The sequence below is a fragment of the Nematolebias whitei genome, chromosome 6, assembly GCF_014905685.2.
Source record: "Nematolebias whitei isolate Nwh7 chromosome 6, NemWhi1, whole genome shotgun sequence".
NCBI classification, from domain to species: domain Eukaryota; kingdom Metazoa; phylum Chordata; class Actinopteri; order Cyprinodontiformes; family Rivulidae; genus Nematolebias; species Nematolebias whitei.
In genome coordinates, this window is record NC_056503.1 from 9,000,441 (window position 1) to 9,020,987 (window position 20,547).

At 37.9% G+C, this 20,547-nt stretch overlaps 1 protein-coding gene across 1 annotated transcript in view; it reads left to right on the forward strand.

Moving 5' to 3' along the window:
- grm5b (glutamate receptor, metabotropic 5b) overlaps positions 1-20,547 on the forward strand; it is an 80,628-nt gene that overhangs the window by 8,303 nt on the left and 51,778 nt on the right. Inside the window, exons 4-5 of the mRNA XM_037677370.1 lie at positions 5,279-5,353; positions 5,866-6,040. Of these exons, the coding sequence (XP_037533298.1) occupies positions 5,279-5,353; positions 5,866-6,040 (250 nt within the window). The remainder of the gene's footprint in view (positions 1-5,278; positions 5,354-5,865; positions 6,041-20,547) is intronic.

Sequence of the window (20,547 nt, forward strand, 5' to 3'; positions counted from 1 at the left end):
CACTACGGCAAGCCGGGCGTAGTTAGCTTGTAGCTTCGCTACTTAACCCTCGAAGAAAAGACTTTAATGCCACTTGCGCACAGTTTTCAACAAGGAAAAAAGTAACGATTAAATATGACAACTCTGATTTTACATCAGACACAGTATTACTGCAGTTAGCCGGTAGGAGACACAGCTCTATCGTAGACTAAATTTCCATTGTTTCTACCATGTACCGTTTATATCGCGCATTCATACTCCAGAGCGACTTATATGCTGGAAAATACGGTAGTTCCTTTGCCTGTCATCCTGCTTTGTAGGTTTAATCTATGATCAAATATATATCTGTCAGAAAGGGTTTAAGTTATATATGTTATACTCACAGCTTTTATTTGAGAAAAAACTTTTTTTATCTTGTAGTTTTCTCAGTAAGTACCACGTTTGAGTGGGTGAACGTGTGTGTAGCATGTTGGCCCAGTAGATACAAGTGATTGCACATCTAAATTTGGGAAATACTAAGAACTCAAAACTACAAGTGTACTGATTGTCACTGACTGAATTCAAATGCCAGGTGACAGCAGACTAGAGACAGATCAATAAAAAAAATTGGCAATCAGTCCTATCTTTCTTCCTAATCAATTGCCAAGTGAGAAAATGAAGATGAAGCAGCAGCTACTAGAACAAGCTCACTGGAGCCCACAAGGTAGTTTTTTCAACTGTGAATACCCTTCTAAGTATTATTTTAAGGATTACAAGATTTTTAAGGGTAGATAAAAATGTGTTTATTTAAGTTAAGACGTGGTTGTTGTATTTTGTTAAATTTAAAATAGACGTTTACCAAAATAAAAACTGGTGTTGTTTAGTGGCCATCAACTGTCATGATTTCTAAGAATTGACTTTGACATGGGCCAATGAGAAACTCATATTGCTTGACCCTTGTACTGAAGGCAGCCCAGTGAGAGAACACAGATACATACAATACACTGATTCAGAAAAACTCCTAATTATATTATTATTTTTCCCAAAACTTAAAATCAGAAACAACTTGTTCTAATTTCCTGTAATTTTGCTAAGAAATGTTTGCCCAGTCTTCTTCGTGATGTCATTTTATAATGAGTTCGGCATTAAAAGCAAAACAACTTTGTATGTGACTGACTCAAGCACCACTCAGTGAGGAATGAAGAGAATCCATCATCTCACCTGTTTTGCTTCTGTGTAAGACGAGAAAACAAAGTACCATGTGTGCAATGAAGCATGTTGTATAAAAATGCCACGAGGATTATTTTGCAGTTTGTGGAACATTTGTTCTGTGTTTGCACTAGTGATGAATGTGATTACATTAAACCTCAGACGGGACAGCAAGAGACGAGGATATGTGTCAAGAGACACAGTAGGAAGGTCAGTTTAGCTGATTCCATGACGGAGGTGTGAATGAACACCTCATGATGGGGGTTTATACAATCAAGCAATAGAGGTGTTCAATCCATGTCCTCAAGGGCCACTCTCCTGCTTGTTTTGGATGTTTCTCTGCTTCAGCACACCTGGTTTGACTAAACTGGTAATTAACAGGCTTCTGCAGCGTTTGAGGCCCAGCTGAAGTGATAATTCAACAATGTAATTAAGTGTTTTGAAGGAGAAAAACAACTAAAACATGTAGGATTGTGACACTCCAGGACCAGAATCAGACCTAAATGATCTAGCTCGTTCTAAAGTGGGGTTATTTAGAAATGTAATGAAGGATTAGTATGTGACCTGTTGTTGTTGGCTGTTTGAACAACCTACATTTGTAGAAATCTTTTGATTCTGATTGGACTCACAAGCTAACAGCTAGTCTAAGTTGGGTCAAGACCAGCGTGAATCGCTGCTACTTTAATTAAAACAACTGCAATCTAAAAAAGAGTTTTTTTTTTTTTTTTGCAAATACATTTTTGAAACCTTTTCATCACAGCCAGTTTTGCATAAAAAGTAATTTAATTTACCATTTTCAGCTATATCCTATCCTTACCGTTCATTATTAAGTGCGTATGTACTTTTTACTGTCAAATGTTTCTATTCTGCATCATAGTGTGTGATGTGTATTTTATCTCTCTTGTTTTGTTTACTCGTGGACAGCACAGCAAACAGCTGTTGTACATTGCACAATTACATTAAAATAAATCATTTAATTCACATATTCTTTATTTATAGAGAACTATGGTTATTTGCAACCACAAAAATCATCATAAGCAGCATCTAGCTGTTACCCTTACAGTGCAGCCCAATGCACTTCTAATAGAAATATATATTTTAGCTGGAATAAAATTGACAGAGGAGCTGAGGTTTACAAAAGAGCATTTGAATGAACTGCTATGAATGTTTTTTTTTTTTTTTTTAGATGTTTTAATACAGCAGCAATCCACCTTGGTCTTGGTTTGCTTGGTCTAGCCGTTAGCCCATTATTGCAGTCAGAATTCAACTCAATTTCTCCAAACTGTTGTCAATCTACTACATTTGAGGAAGATATCCAGTGTACAGTACATAGCCTTTCCACATCTGAACTATAACACATGATCCCTTTAGCTTTAAAGCAAAGAGAACTACAAAACTCAAAGTGAACTTTCTGTAGTTTGGCTTCAAACACTAACTAGAAATATTTAAGAATAACTATTATTGCTAGCTTTGGTTTGCATGTATTTATTTTCTGGTATTGGACAGCAGACTAATACAGAGCAAAAAGAGTTGTTGCAGGTATACTTCTCAAAACTTAATATTCAGCTATGTTAGCTTTATAATACTAGCTGCTTTTAGCATATTTGTGCTTACGTTTTGTGAGTTTGTTATATTTATATATTCAAGCTAAAGATGTTGAGGTTCTCCTTAGGAGTGGCATAAGATTAGGAATGAGATCATCAGAGGTACAGCACAGGTTGAACAACTGGGAGATAAAGTTAGAGAGACCAGACTGAGATGGTTTGGACATGTCCAGAGGAAGGACAGTGGATATATTGGTAGAAGGATGTTAGAGATGCAGTTAGAGAGGACATGGAGGTAGCTGGAGTGAGGACAGAGGATGCAGAGGACAGAGTGACATGGAGGAGGATGACTCGCCGTGGAGACCCCTGAAGAGGGAAAACCTGAAAGAAGAGGTTGTTCATAAAAAAATAATTTCCCTTTAAGTTTATTTGTGTTAACTTGTATATTAGTTTACTCTTTAAATACTTTTTTCCACACCCAAATGACTCTCAATGACACTCAAATGAATAAATCAACAGGAAATATAACTGATAAAGGGCAAAACCTGCACATGAACATATTTTTGGGACAAAATAGCGAGAAAGGTTGGACAGTTTGAATCACTGGCAGTGATCTCTCAGATAGATGAATGGGTTTGGGTGCATATATTATATAAAAGTTGTTTTAAAGGGATGAGGGCAGAGATGTGTTTGTAGGATATTGTGCTAGTAACGTTGAGCCTCACAGAAGACAGTTGGTGTGTATTGGAGAGACAGAACCAGAGATGGAGTTCCTCGTCAGAAAGAAAGAGAAAGAGGTCTTACATGAATCTGTGCCGAGTCCAGAGTGGAGAAGGTTACAAGCTCAGTGTGAATGTGTATGTGGCCATGTGTGTGTTCGAAAGTGCACAGGGGAAGGATGGTCTGTGCCATCTGTCTCCCCCTCGTCTCACCGAGACACTAATTACAAGACTTTACACTTCACTCCACCACCCTCATCAGTGGACTGACTACACACACTGTGAAATGTACCGTGGACCCTCATGTACTTTCTGCCAATATTTCATCTCAGTCTCTTTTCCTCTTTCCAGTCTACATGCTTTCCTTTTCCATAATGATTTTTCATCTCATCATCTCTGTTATTTTCTCACTGGATTTCTCTGTTGCCTTTTTTACTTATTCTGTTTCCTCAATATCAGTTTATGTAGTTCACAGATGATCAATGCTGCCGAGCTATAACTTTGTGTCATTGATCTGTGGAGTTGGAAGCTAATCACATAGTGCAAACACATCAAATATTTAACAAACAAAGAAGAATTTGAGAGCTTTTATATTTCTGACGGGTACAAAAAAGGGAAGAAGATAAAAGCGGAGAGAATTAGACATTAGAGAGGGAAATCCTGTCAAATTCTTTGCCAATGTGCACAACTCTTCATTAGCATAAATTCCAGGTCACCCACTTTCTCTGGCAAAGAAAGGGGTGCCACATTGGGGATATGCTTTCTGTGACATAAATTTGAGCTGCTTTGGGTGGCCCAGAAGGAGTGGAGTTACTGTAGTGGGCATGGGGTTTTAAGTGAAGAGGGTATCAGGTTGTTGTTTTTCTTGAAAAATATATCTCAAAGATATTTTCTAAATCTCATCTTTCCCAACTCCTCTCTGCTACACACGTTCATTCAATATATTCCAGGTCCCTCTTGTAAACGTGTCCTCAGTGTGACTAACCTGTATAAATAAAGGTTGAATGAAAAAAAACCTCTACAAACTTCTAAGGTTTCACAACAAGGCCTAATTAGGCCTGTGGCGATAAACAATAAATCAATTAGTCGCATGATAAATGAAAATTATCAACCTCATTTTCATTTATCGGCTTTATCATTTCTTCGTGTCTCTTTCTACTGAAAACACTGGATGACAAAAGGCTCAACTCCGGTGCTCTTCACTGACCCCTCACTTTCTTTTTTCTCTTTAAAATCTGTTTTACCTGTCCAAAATCTCGTTTTTGGATCGTTAAAAGCAGCTAAGCTGAGAAGCTAAGCTACGAGCTAAGCTAACAGGCCGACCTCGGGGAAAAAAACCTCCGTCTTGTCGAAGCTCCAAAATTCACGGTTGAAACCGGAGCTTTTGTCTAAAAAGTTGTTTTCTCTGCAAAAAGAAGCTGAGAACTTGTTTACTGGTTTTTGATTAAAAGCTTTGTGTGAAAAAGGCTAAATGCTAAAAATGCTATAGAGTTCAAACTACACAAAGCATCTGCCATTTGGAGAACCAAAGAGAGACAGCCCATGTCGGCCTCCCTCCCATTTTTCTTAAAGAGACACGCTGCTCGCTCCCTCACTATCCATCCTTCAGCTCAAACAGTCTTAAACTGCCATTCAGTGGTCGAAAAAAGGTACTTTATGCAAAACAAATGAACATTTCTTCTTAAATTTGACATTAGTTACTAATTATTGTCAAATTTCAAACAATATTATCGTTTAAAGCAATAATTTCTGAGACACTTGATCACCCAGAAAAATTTGTTATCATGACAGGCCTAGGCCTAATGTTATTAAACCCTTTCCACTTGTGTCCTTTTTGTTATTTTCCAGGCAACTATGGTGAAAGTGGGATGGAAGCATTTAAAGACATGGCAGCTAAGGAGGGTATCTGCATCGCCCACTCAGGTAGAGGAGAACATAAAGAGAACAATAACCATTCAACATTTTTTCTGATTATTATACTGTATACAATACATATTAATTAAGAGGTAAAAAAGTGAAAATTAAAGACTGCAAAGTAATTTAACGTCGATTGAAGACAAAAGTAAAACTGCCACTATTTGTACACCCACTGCAGTGTGTTGTTTTCACGTGGAGAAGAGCACTCCTGGCAGTTATTATTTTTGTCCATTTACTCCCACACATAATGTTGTCAACGCTAATGTACTGGTGCATAATTTTTAATTACCTCCAGCAGACACGAGATGAGGGGTATCTTGTAATAAAAGTCATGTTGTAAAACGAGGGCTTTAATCCCTCGAGAAGGTTCCCACTTCACATTTGTGTCAGCTGGTTGACACTTGAGCAAAATAAAAGGCATACCACAAAAAAAGTCAACTCTATACATGAAGGAACAGAGACATAAATAAATCATGTGGGTCACAGACTTATATTTGTTCGTGTTTTTATCCCCCCAGGCAAAATCTGGAGTAACGCCGGCGAGCAGAGCTTTGATCGTCTGCTGGAGAGACTGAGGGCGCACCTGCCCAAGGCCAGAGTAGTGGCATGTTTTTGTGAAGGCATGACTGTTCGCAACATCCTCATGGCCATGAGACGTCAGGCGCTGGTTGGAGAGTTCCTGCTTATCGGCAGGTCAGTTTGGATTCAAAAGGATTTTTTGGTTATGTTGACTGATCTTAGATGTGCAATGTTTCTCACAAGAAAAACTCTTATTGTGCATCCTGAAAGCTTCAAGAAAGGCTGCACAAAATAAACCTGCAAAATAAACAAAACCATTACTTTACTAGCAACATTCAGAAACAAAATAACCTACTGAAACAGTTTTGGTCAAAGACACGTGCAAAGGTATTTCATTAAAGTACATTTTTCATAAATAAAACACCCCTCCAAAAATTATTTAGAAAATTGATTTCACTTCATGCTTCAGTTTCAGGCAGGTTTATTCCTCAACAATGCGTTTGCACAAATAATCTCGTGAATAAACATTTCTTTTGTTGTGTTGATGCAGGCTTCATGGCCTTTTGAGTTTTGGTTGTCATGCCAACCGTTTAATTAACATTTGATGAATAATAATTTTAGTACCCATGTCAGCCAGTCTGCACAGAACAAATAGATTTTGAATAGGATGAGAACAGTGATTACTATTAAAATACCAAAACTATAATATTTTTCTATTCTACTTCTCCTCAGTGCTGTGTAATTAAATCATCGTAGCCCACATCGTTTATGTTGTCATCGCCAGCATGATGCTCATTATCATCTCACTCATCTTGCTCATCATTCTCCTCATCATCACCATCATCGTCATCATCCTCCAGCAACTGAGGTAAAATTTTAAACCCCAAGTTTTTCATCTGTCTAGCTTCTATAGACGAAAGTGAAGTGAGAAAGAGATGCATCTTAAAACAGGTGCAACATTACAATATTTATTTTTGTTGATTTTTAGGTTAACTAGTCGGCTCAAAATAGCCAAGCTGGAGAAGAAGAAAACATTTTTTTCCTCATGTATAAGCCAGCGACTTTTTCTATCATTGACGACATCTTGCAGATTTGACATAAACCTCTAACATAAAATTAAAATCAATCTCACAATTAAAATACTCAAATGCTCCTGTGTTGTAACGCATAACTAGAAGGATGGTGAGATCGATTTTAGGTATGCACGATATTATCGGCATGGTATCGGCCGATATTAGCATTAAAGTTCAATATCGGACATCGGCCATTCCATTAAAATAACTCTCCGATATAAAAGGAGGTGTTTTGCCTGCAGTGGCAGCACGTGATGACGTCGCAGCACAACACAATGATGTCACATGCGCCTACTCGATCTCACGGCGGAGAGGAAATTTCAAAATGTCGGCGGTGTGGAAGTTTTATTTTTCGTTGGTGAGGATGTCGGATTTCGAAGATTTATGGACCACGTTGAGCCTCACTACATCGTCCCCAGTTGGAGATATTTTTCTGATGTAACGTTACCCGAGTTACAAGCCATCATTTCCGACGTCACTGAGAAGCTAATAACCGATAGCACGATTTGTTGGGTAAAGGGTGAGTTTTACCACAGACATTTGGACGTCGTGTTAGCCCCGTTAGCATGATTAGTCTTACGGAACAACGGATAGACAAAAACTTTGAACTTAGAAAGTCTGTCCTTCATGCACAGGAGTGCAGAGGATCCCACACTGCAGCTATAGGAACCTGGAACAAGCCTCCACAAGTGAGACAGCATCACAGGTGACTAATGCTAATAAATAATATTTAACACTTTTCATTTAATATAAGTTAAAGTGCTATGCATATCATATGGCTGTTACTGAATATATGTCACCAGCTCTTAAAGCTGTTGCACAATTTTTGTAGCAAATAATCTTAAATAAGAGGAATATGTTCTGACAAAGGAACGTATATAAAATATCGTTATCGGCATCAGTTATCGGCCAAATAAGTTTTAGTATATCGGTATATTGGATATCGGCCAAAAATCTAATATCGTGCATCCCTAATAGATTTTCTTCCCATTTTGATCAGATCATGAACAACATGGCTATTTAACAATGTTGTCAATGTTTCACTTGTCATGTTTTCTAGAAAATCCAACAAATTAAGTTGGGTCCTCTGAATGGTTTCTTTTTGTTGAAACGTTTTGTCTTTCATCCTAAATACTTCATCAGTCCAAGGAACCACAACAAACTCGGTCTTTTAAGTAGCACCCTCACATAGTGGGTCAACCAGGTGCTCAGATTTCAACAAAAAGAAACCGTCCAGAGGACCTGACTTAACTTTGTGGGATTTTTGACCCGAGTATGAACTTTGATGTTCTCTAGAAATATTAGCTGGCTGACAGTTTTGCTGGCAAAAGTCAGGTCAACCTGTTGCACTGTCACAGTTTCCTTTTTTTTTTTTTTAACTTAACACGATGTCAAAACCTCACAAACCTTAGCACACACTCATAAATTCAAACTGTGCGTTTCTCATTTTGACTTTAATTAGGAAAAGAAAGTTGCTGAAGCTAACCTATTATTTGTCAGTGAAAATTGAACTTAATGATTTGTTCAAAAGAATATTTTGGTATTTGTCTTCTGGTCCTCTGTCTCTGGACAGTTGACTTTGATTCTGTCAGTAATTGAATATTAGCTTTCATTAGCATCTATATCATGAACGGACTGCTGTTACAAATTAGAGCTGGTCATGGGTGGGTGCCCAGCTCACTGGAGGTCTTTGGAAGAACCATCTGATTAAGCCAGTTGGGCAGACACTCATTTAACACCAGTATAATTACATTACCACAGGAGCATACAGATGATGATGAAACAGATTATTCTGCTTCTCTGCATTGAGAGTTTAGAAATACTTGACAATCTTGAAATTGTGTTTTAGCCACTAGAAAAGCTAAATGCACCACATGGCAAAAAAGGGTTGACACTGGGAGTGCTAGCTTCTTATAGTTTTCCTGGCGGTGTTCAGACCTCAGCTTTTGTCTGGTTCGTCAGTGTTGTGTCTTGATTACTTTTATAAGATGTCAGATCATGTTATGATTGTCTGTACTCACCTAAACCTTTGAAGCCAAACTGATGTAGAGCACAGTGGGATTAGCTAATGTGATTTTATGGCTTTATTTATATTTGCTGAGTAATCGAATGTAAACTGTTCGATTTAACTTATCTTAAAACATTTTAGTCAGATTATTTAGATGAAAATGTTTGTCGTTATAGCTAAATACAGGATGCTAGTTATATGCTGGGACATTCACACACGCACACAGAGTTAAGTGAAAAAAGCATTTGTTTTACTAGCATCACTCCATGTCACATCTGTTGAAACTGATATGTATATTTAATCATAACGTTTTAAATAATAATAAAATAATGAGACAATAAGAATGATCTAATCAGAATGAAGAAGTCCTTTGAATAAAAGATTAAATGTTTCAACTAGGGATAAACCAATCCACATTTTATAAACTTCCGATCCAGTCCCGATACCTAAATCTGGATATCTGTCGATACAGATACTGTTCCGATACCGTTCTGATATCATCATCATTATTAACTTTATATGAGGCTGTAATAAACTCCTCTCTACAGGCAAGTACGCTTTAGCTGGCTACAAACTATGAAATGGATTTCCTGAATGTGAGGCGGGTCTTATTACTCTGGGTTTATTGAGACATGTCTCCGTTCAGGAAATCCAGTCCATAGTTTGAAGCCAACGAGACATTTCAGCAGACACAGACATGCACCGTGGATTGGAAATCTCTGCAGGTTGGATCGGAAAATTCAGATAGATAAATTATGCCGATACTGATTCTGGATCAGATCGTCCCCATCCCTAGCTTCAACAAAGACGAATCTGCCCAGAGGACCTGACTTCAAGTTGGTTATTATAGTAGTAATAATAATAATAATAATAATAATAATAATAATAATAATAATAATAATAATAATAATAATAATAATAATAATGTGATTACTTTGGTAATCCCCAATGGGGAAATTCATTTTTTAATTCAAATTCATTCAAGATTTTTCCAATTCCACATGTGCGCACACACGCAGAGCGGAGGGTGCCACGCAAGATCCAAGAGCAGCAGCTGGCGTGTTAAGAGCCTTGCTCAAGGGCCCACAGTGGGGGAAATAAGGGTGGAGGCAGATGTGGATTTTTCACCGGTCCCACACAAATTTTATATGCTGATCTGGGTATTGTAGTTGGCAACTTCCCAATACACTTTCTCTAACCTCTGCACCACCACGCCTCCTTATTTCTTTATTTCACAAATTGTTTGTCAAATCTGATCTAACGAACAGGAACTTCACTACTTTACGCTCCATATAGTGTGTGTTCAAATCCATTTCTTAAGTAAATTTAAATGAACTTTTTGAAACATATTTTCATTATGGTGGAGCAGATAAAATAGCCTGCATATAGTAATGCCAGGATAATACACATGGACATGGATAGGACACTGTGGACTCTTAACAAAATTAAGTGTACACTGCATTGACATTGTGCTTTAACGAAACACTAAGGTCACTAATTTGTTGTTGAGAAATTGGAGCATTGCCGTTCATTTATTTTTTTAATAAAGGATGACCCGTTGCTTTGTTTTAAAGTGGTTCTTGTCATAAATTGTTGTTTTGCTTTATTCTATCCTTCTTACGAAAATTCCTAAATACCTAAATCCGCTCCTCGGGCTGACTAACCAAAAACTAATTCACACAAACAAACATGCGCACTGAACTGTGTAGAGACACATACACACTTTTCTGCCTTGGTATATTGATTGCTTTGGTCCTTTAAATCCTTGTGGTGCCACAGGGCTACAGACCCATTAATGAGTAGCTGGGCTGAGATAAATAACCGTTGCCACACTGGAGACATAGATAGCATCCCTGTCCCCACACACATACACAGATATGTGTTTAAAGAGCACAAATATGCTCTCTGTCTTATTAGAGTTTAAACAGATTCTCTTTTAATTGCCTTTTATTTAGAAGATCATCTTTTTACTGAGACTCAGGTGGTCTTACTAATGGCAGATCCAGATTTGTGTGAGCTATAATTTAGTTAACATCTTCTAACCAGTCATAAGAAGTAGAGCAGTTTGGTTTAATAGCTATGATTTATGTGGCTGACCTATCCCTTTATTTTTTGGTTGGTTAATGGACTTTGATATATACATACCTCTTGAGCACAGCCTGCCCTGCCTGACTTCTTGGTGTCCATTAGTGCAATTTATAAATTGATTTGTTTTCTCATTTGCTGCAGCTTCATGCTGCATTTCATGGTGATCTAATTGGCCTAATTTTGTACAGATACTTGATGAGATTATTAAAAAATACATGAGGTAAAGCATTGGTTTAAAATATGAATTTTACTACATAATAGACTAAAACCAGTGGCTGCAAATGTATTAGCCTGTCTTGTGGTTCAAGCTTTGCTGATGGATCTCTGTGCCAGCCGACATGTAACCAAGGCTACACGGTGTGCATTTTATTTAAGAAGGTATATTGAAAGAATGGCTGCTCTGTTGAATGAACTGAACAGAATAGTTTGAATCAGAAGTCATTGACACTTTCTCTAGAGTTCATCCCACATAAGTCTGTACCCCGTCTGTCTGCTGTTGCCATGGAAATTTTCCCTTCCATATTTGGATACATCCAGCATAGCAGCAGGGATGATACTACATGTGGCGCATGCGCCTGTGTTTATATGCCTATTTGCGTATGCGTGTGTGACTGTGTCAGTAAATGCTTAGTGTGTTTCAGTTTTTCTACAGCTGAAGTGACTCACTGGCAGTATCCTCAGCTGATCAACGGCAGTAGAAGCACTTAGTCCCAATATTTGTTATCAATGTATTTTTCAATGCAGCTCGTCATACTCTTTTTCTCAACTGAATGTTTTTTCCCCATCGTTCGGCACTTCATCTTTCCCTCTCGCTCTCTCTCTTACTGAATCCAACGGCTTGCATTTGTGTCTGAGTGGAAGAGTGTGATGCATAGCAGTAAATCTGAGCTGATGATTTATTTGGGGTCACAGTGCTGCATTTTTGCACTTCCCACTACGTCTGTCTGAAAATGTTGCACTTTTTTTGTGGTTTCAAATGGAAAGAAATTGGAAAGAGGCATTGTGTAATAAAACATTTCAGTGTGTCAAGATGCCTCGTCTTTAAAATAGATTTTTGAAGAGTTGTACATCTGTGTGGAGCTATGGTGTGATCAGACACTGGGGAGGCAGAGCAACAAAGGAGGTGAAAGAAAAAAAAAATCACAGAGGAATAAGAAATAAGGTATGTTGAGGTAACCTAAATGTTTTTTCAGTATACCACACAGGTCTTAATACTCTTGTACTGTACACAGACACATAAAGAGGCTGTTTTAGACTGAGTGGATTTCGAGCTGTGCTATGTTTACTAGCTCCATGCTAATTTACCCTTAAATAAAAAAGAGCTGTTTTCTTGTAATTGCTGAAATGATGACAATTAATCCCGCTCTTTATTTTTTATAGTTTGCAATAAAAGGCTGGTAATTAAGGCTTGTAATTAAACACAAGGGAATATGCTATAATGAATGGAGGAAGAAGATGAACAGAAAGGTTTTTGTACGTTATGTATGTGTGTTTTATCTATTATTAGTATTGATTTTCTCACAAGTTGTCCATCTGAGTTAAATTGAGTGTGGGACATTGTGCATGTATGATGCTGTGAAACTGACTGTGCTGGTGTATTGAGAGAGCCATTTCTGTGAGAAGTTGTTTCAAATATAAAAGATGTTCTGTGGTCAGTAGTTGTTTCATAAACTTGTCTGTTCTTGACAGTTTTGAAAAAAAACAAAAACAAACTCAGAGTTAAGAGTTTCTTTATTTGTCATTTGCACCACATGTGGTACATGTGGTGGAACAAAATTGTGTACACAGGGTCCCAGTTACATCCAACAAAAGTATAAAATGTAAAAGGAAAACAGTAATAAGATATAAGATATGAACCAAGAAAAATGTTAACTAAAAATACGATAAGCACTAATAGTGCAAAAACAATACACCGAACAGCAGCAACATGAAACAGATCAGCAGCAACATGAAAAAGATCAGCAGCAACATGAAACAGATCAGCAGCAACATGTTGTGATTTTTTCGCAGTGATTATTCTAGTTAGAGATTCATGAGTAACAGCCTCAGGGTAGAAGCTGTTCCTCAGTCTAGTGGTTCTACACTTAATGCTCCTCAACCTCCTTCCTGAGGGGAGCGGGGCAAAGTGTGTGTGCTGGGTGAGTGAGGTCCTTCATGATGCAGGTGGCCCTCTTCCTGCATCTGAAGGTGTAGATGTCTGTGATGGTGGGGAGACTGACTCCAACATCTTCTGTGCAGCCTTCACCACTCTCTGCAAAGCTTTTCTTTCTGCAGCTGTGCAGCCTCCATGCCACACGTTGATGCTGGAGCACAGGATGCTCTCCACTGCACACCTGTAGAAGGAGGTGAGGACTGAGCTTCCCAGACCAGCTCACCTCAGCCGCCTGAGGAAGTAGAAAAACAGATGAGATGTGTGGTTACAGGATTAAAAAACAACAACACTATAAAGTTTTACTAATAACTAAATGTTAAACCTGGAGAATATCTACTTAAAAATACATGTATGAATTTCTTATAAAATATTGTACAGTTTTTCAGGAGTCTAATCTATCTCACAACTTGCATTTAGAACAACTGTGTTGTTGCAAAGAACGTGTCCAATTGTACAAAAAATATGAGTAACAAAATTCCTCCACAAATATCAAGTTAAGCCTTTCTTCCATTATGTTTTGTGATTCAATGCAGTTTTCAGTCCTACTAAAATATCATAGTGCTGTTTCCACTTCATATTGTGTTTGTGTGTCTGTGTGTTAGTAAGACATTGAAGAAAATTGGGGTCCTTTATATAAAAGTACAACAAACATGTCAGGCATACCATTCTTTCGAAATTGTTTTGATCCTTGTAGACAGATGTTGCCAACACAGTAACATCACCAAAAAAGTACAGGTTCTATCCCCATTATGTAGTTGGGTTTAAAAATAAATGTAGTGTTTAACAATGAGTGTGCTTAATCTATAAAACCTGTTACTGTTCCAGTACATTAACATTAACATTGCATTGTATTTAAACAATATTATTTATCACTTATGTGTCACAGTCAGTAAAGGCTTGAACCCAGGATGCAGGACTTGAGAAAACTTTGAAAAATAATAGATTATTTAATTAAACAAAAGTGCTGTTGAGGCAGCTAAAAAACTACTTGAGTATAGATGTAAACAAAGCTCCACTGAGGGAGTCACAGAGGGGAAGGAAGTATGAAGGGCTAGACCAGGGGTGTCCAGTGCTCCTTGAGGGCCACTTTTCTGCATGTTTTAGAGTTTCTGTGCTACAACATACCAGATTTAATTCAGTGGGTGATTAACAGGCTTCTGTAGAACATGAAGGGGTGATTCAACCATTGAAATAGGTGGGGAGAAGATAGTGGGGTCAAGTCCTAGCGTGGGGCAAATGAGGGTGGAGGCAGTTGTGGGTGTTTCACCTTTCCCACCCCAATTTTTTGTTGTACCTATCAAGGGATTCAAACTGGCGACCTCTCGATTGGAGGTTCGCTCTCTTTAGCCTCAGCACTACAACTCCTCTGTATGTGTTGTGACTGATGTGATGTCAGAATTTCTTTCAAAATTAGGTGTAGTTTCCAGACAAACTACTTACACTTGATAAAAAAAATCTAATTATGAGCAAAGTTTGAACTATTTTCCAATGTGATGTATCCATCACTACCCCCGACAACAGGTTGATGAGCGGTCTAACAAGCTTTCAGTAATTCCCACATTGTTATGTTACTACTAAATGTTTAGTTACCCTCTGAATGTCGATTCAGTTAATCTGATGTTTCATGTCTGCATGAAGCCTTGTTGTTGCATCAAATTTGGTCATTTATAGACAAAACACCTGCCAAAGAAACCAGAGCTTTGACACTTTTATCTGAAGTTTAGTCAAATTTTGACTTTTGAAAAACTAATTCCTAGAGGATAATGAAAACTGAATAAAAAAACGTGTCTGACTTTTGCAAAACATACAAAGTTGTAACAGCTTTTAAATAATAGCTTACCTGATTTGATAGTGATTTTAGTAAAAGCTATATTGCTATTAATGTTTTGGAAATGGGTTTCCTTTAATATAGAAGATGATGGATGTTTTCACTGAGTTTGTAAAAGGAAATAATTCATCAAAGTGCACTGGATTTCTTTGTGTATTAGTGTCAGAAGTGTCAAAGGTATATCAAAGAATGCACAGAGTAGGTGCATATATTCACATTTTAAACTCAATAAAACTGTTTGTTGATATAAATAAACTGTTGAACTGAAGCAGCTCTAAATCAAAGTATTCTTTCTCCAGTTTGCTGGTGTTTTCTATCAATTTTCTGCCTCTACCTGTATTTTTCTTTTCTTTTTTCCCTTCAACCGTTATATTTATTTTGTATTGTATTTATTTATACAGGTTAATCCCAATGAGCCTTGGGGAGTCATCTACAAGAGAGACCTGATTTTAACAAAGAATGATGACAACAGTAGACAATCATAAAGGTTGCATACAAATTGAGAATAACAAGTGAAAATAAAATGGTATTAAAAAATGTAACAAAAAATAGCAAGGTTGTAAGTCGAATGTAGAAAACTAAAAACAGGAACATGTCTGCATTGGGTTTTCCCATGAACTTAGATGTTTGAAGCAACTTAGAGAGGTCAAGGTCGAGAGCTTCAGGTCTTTTTGCAAAATATTCCAGGAAACAGGAGCGCAGTAGGAGAAGAAACTTTTGCCTAGTTCATTTTGCACTGAGAGGACACTGCAGGTAATAATGTCCTGAGAGCGCACGCTGTAGCTGCACTCATGTAGAGACATGTAGGAGATGTATGAAGGCAGCAGACCAAGAAGTGATTTATAGATGAAAATATACCAGTGAGAGAGTCTGCGTGAAGTTAATGATGACCAGTTAACCAGTGAATACAGGGTGCAGTGGTGGTACGGTAGTTACAGCCAGTTATGAATCTCAGTGCACCATGATGGACAGCATCCAACATCTGCAGGGTGTTCTGTTCTTTCCTTTTTCTTTTTGCAATGGGCATTGCTTTTTCATATATACTTTTCTTTTTCATGCCTATACTTTTTTTGTTTTCTGTCCAGTTCCTCTGTTTAGAAACTTAGGGGAACAAATGACTAATTAAACCACACAAAAAGACACTGGTATAATCATTACATAACCATAGGCTAAGACAGAAAAAGACAGCCACGTGTAGTAAAAAAACAAACAAAAACCTCTAGTTTCTTCCAACCTCTCTTTTTACAGCAGCCCTTCACCGTTAGTAAGAACTTTGTTTAATGTTACAAAAGTATTAGTTGTAGTTCGTCAGCAAAAATAACAGCTTAAACCTTTTTTAAGTTCACAGAAAAAAACCCACCAGTTATGAACATGCTCAGTTGACCACATTTATGCACAACACTGGCAGTGGATAATTAGAGGCGGACTGCTTTATGTGTTGTTCTCTGCTAAGAAGAGAACAGATCTATTTACTATTTTCCATTAACCTTTTTGCATTTCCTCAAATGATGTGTTAAAAACAAGTCTCCTTTTGCAGCCTTGTAATACAGAGACTTGAACTAGACCCAGTGATGATTAGGGTTAATGTGCAAGACACACCAGAGTTCAGTAAAACCATAAAACTCAATATATGTTTGAAATGGATACATTCATTAGTTTGTTCAAATATTCCTGAAATGTTTCACACAATACGTTGATAATATGACTGAAATTTTAAAGTGGTTGTTGTCCGCCCTTTCTTCCTTTTTAATAATGTGGAACTATGCTCACGTTTTTCTACTGCATAGCAATGATAATCGCAAAATTACTTGGATTCAAAGAAGAAAAGATGAAATTATTCATTCATTCTTTTTATATTCCTGACTGCTTTGAACAGTGGAACTGTCTCTTCTTCCAACATTAAGCACAGACAGATTAGTTGATCCACTCTCTCATTCAAGCCTACCATGGGATTTTATGTTTGATTGTTTTTTCCAAATGGTGTTGAGTCAGTGAATGAAAGAAAAATTGACAGAAATTGTTAAACTTTCAGTGGGTCCAACACTGCATTGACCTTCAACAGTTTGCGAGTTTATGTTTAGCACTTCAAATCGAACTTAAGTAAAATTGTATTTTATGATAAACTGACAAATTTATTGTATACAAATAATAATAAAAAAGTTATTTTATCAGTTAAAAATGCTGAGTGTTGCTATGTAGCTTCCACAAAACACGATGACTTAACGGCATCACCATATGAGTGACAGTTTTAAATATCTCTAAAGCCAATCATTAGATACTCACGGTGTTTTGTTTAATATCGCTATCATTTTTGTGTGTATCAGATCACATCTAGAGATCATCCTTCAAAAAGAAAAACGTTGTGACATTTAAGAACAGAACACTCAAGACTCTGAGTCCCTGGTTGGGAAATTAAGAGGTTTTCTGTATGTAGGGCGGACCTAAGGGCATATAGAGATTCTCATACACACCTCCACACATACTTAGCCCACATAATGTCAGTGCTCCCTCACATACCAACTGAAAAGTGCCGTTTGGCTCAAAAAATACAGTTGTTTTCATATACACATTAACTGACCAACATGTGTAACACCTGCAAAATTACAGCCATATGCATGTACAGACATACTTAGGCATGGGGAGACAGACAAATGCATACTCACACACACAATTTATCCTCTTACTGCTCTCCCAGGGAATGTTCTGATCCTCTTACAGCAATCCAATGGGGAAATTGCTTGGAATCAGAAAGTATGAAGGGATGGCAGATAGACATGAATATAGGAAAAAGAAGCAGAGGGTAGGTAGTGCAGAGCACATCTCTATGCCTGTTTTGAGAATTGTATATTTATGATATTCTTTGCTGGTACAGATTGTACATATTGTTTGTACCACCTGTCTGTTGTGAGCTCTCCGTTTGATATGTTGCTGCTCAGGTTCTGACATTTACACTGAGGGATTAAACAGACTGTTACATCAGTAATTCTGCCTGCTCAAACACATGCATGTACACACAGAATGATATTTTTAATGGCTGTCATCGTAATCCACACCGTAATCTAAAAGGTTTATCTCCTGTTTTTCAGTTTCATATTTGATGGCAACGTCCAGGACATTTACTAAAGTGAACCTTTTTATAAATTAAAAATAAACACCTCAAGACACAAACAACTTCTGATGTTTGTTTCTGTTACTTTTCTTATACTCTCATTTCACTTTGTCATGACTTTTTATTTCTTTTTGTACTTTATTTCTATAGCCTTATCAGATTTTTTTCAGCCATAGTAAGACAAAATACATATGTGTACTGTGTGTAACAGGTCTCTCTTGTAAATGAGTCTTCAAGGCCCAACTAACCTGTATAAATAAAGGTCTAATACTAATGTGTGTGAATGAGAGGGAGGCCAGTGGAACAGTCAGGCTCCAAAGAGCAGAGGTCACAAAGGTGCAGGGCTTCGAGTACTTGAGGTCCACTGTCCAGGAAAATGAAGAGTGTGGTAAAGAAGTGAAAAAGAGAGTCCAGACAGGATGGAATGGATGGAGAAAAGTTTCAGGAGTGATTTGCGACAAGAGTGTCGGCAAAGGTCAAAGTAAAAGTTTACAAGACAGTGGTGAGACCAACTGGTCTAGAGACGGTGGCATTGACAAAAAGACAGGAGAAAGAACTGGAAGTGACAGAAATGAAGGTGTTGAGGTTCTCCTTAGGAGTGACAAGGATGGATAAGATTAGGAATGAGATCATCAGAAGTAAAGCACAGGTTGAACAACTGGGAGATAAAGTTAGAGAGGCCAGACTGAGATGGTTTAGGCATATCCAGAGGAGGGACATTGGTACATTGGATGTTAGAAATGCAGCTGCCAGGAAAAAGACAAAGAGGAGATATATGGATGTAGTTAGAGAGGACATGGAGGTAGTTGGAGTGAGGACAGAGGATGCAGAGGACAGAGATGGAGGAGGATGACTCGCTGTGGCGACCCCTGAAGAGGGAAAAGCTGAAAGAAGAAGAAGAACTACTTAAGTTTCAAGCGGCTAAATTTAAGTCTGCAGGTGTTGACCATGTTTAGCGGCAATCCAGTAAAATGCAATTTCTTAATGAGGTTCATATTTCCAATTGAGTAGAAAGTATATGTGTGCTGCTTGAAAATGTTGATTAATTCTTTTTAACTGGTTGTCTGAAATGACATTTATTATTTTTAAACTCCAGAAAACACATGCCAGGCCCTATTAACCATTTGTCTCTGTTTCACATGTGTTCCCTCTCTTCCTGGGAACTCAGAGAAAATGGGTGTGATGTGTACTGCATCGCAGCCCCCGCACAGCTTGTTACCATGGCAACAAAGGAGACAGAGGGTGAAAACGAAATTTAGAAAGACAGAGATAGTGTGTGAAAGAGAAAAAGTTAGCAAAAGGACGACCAAGAGGTTTACTTGTGTGCTATAAACGGTCTTCCATCAGTGTCCTTGTGCAGGAGATCTCTCAACTAACTGGTTATCAGCAAGATTATGCAGTGTAAGAAGAATATAACAAGTCAGTGAAGCCCTTTTCAGTTTTGGAGAAAAATATTATATCAAATTCTCCAAATTTAATGAATGTATGTGATTCTAGTTATATAATTAGACTGAGTAATTTGAGGAAGAATATACAAATGAGACCCTAAACTAAGAGGTAAAACCATTACCTGAACAAAAGTTAAAAGTATGTTTTTGCTATCAGAGCTATTATAAAAATAAAACCCCAGTCCTGTATGGGCAGAAACTTGTGCCATCTGACACTGAATTGGAATTGCTCTTTTGCAACTGACTTTCACTAAAATGAAACTGAGTTTAACACTGAGGTGGTTGAAAAGCTACAGTAGAAGGCAGTCCCCCTCCCCTGCGAAATGTCAGCGTCATTATGTGCTTGTGTGCTAGGTTTTTTCATGATCATGCTGTTAACCTTCAGCCAAAGATTAAGTGCATGTTAGGAATTTTTTTGTCTCCAAACCCTATAGCCCCAGTATACTGCCGCGTACGTCCATACACATAGGTACGAGCGTACCCCCCAGGGCATGTCAGTGCAAAGCTCAAATTTTTATGACTGCATACGCGTACGCGGTGTCGCACAATAAACTGCTCAGCGACGGACTGTTTTGTATGCAACACCAATGTATTAAATTCCCCTTCTTCATCTCTGATCTGGCCTTTTCTTTTGTTTTTTTGCTAAGAGGCAGTGATCTCTTCCTCCTCCGTTGATGCCATGACTGCAATGGTGAGAAATGAAGGAATTTGTCACAAGTGAATTAAACTCAGGTCCAGCATGGCTGCGGGAGGGTCTGGAGATTTCCTGGTGGGCTGGTCAGATGTGTGGGCTGCAGAGCCAGCGCTCCCTGTGTTTTTTTTGTGTGTTTTTTTTTTAGATCTTTTTATTAACAACATATAAACACAGAACACCGCTGTGGCTGAGGCTGCCAGCGCTCGTTTTTTTCCCCCCGACCTGTCAATCAATCCAATAGGCGTGTCAGCAAATGACCAATCTGCGACCTCAATTTGTCC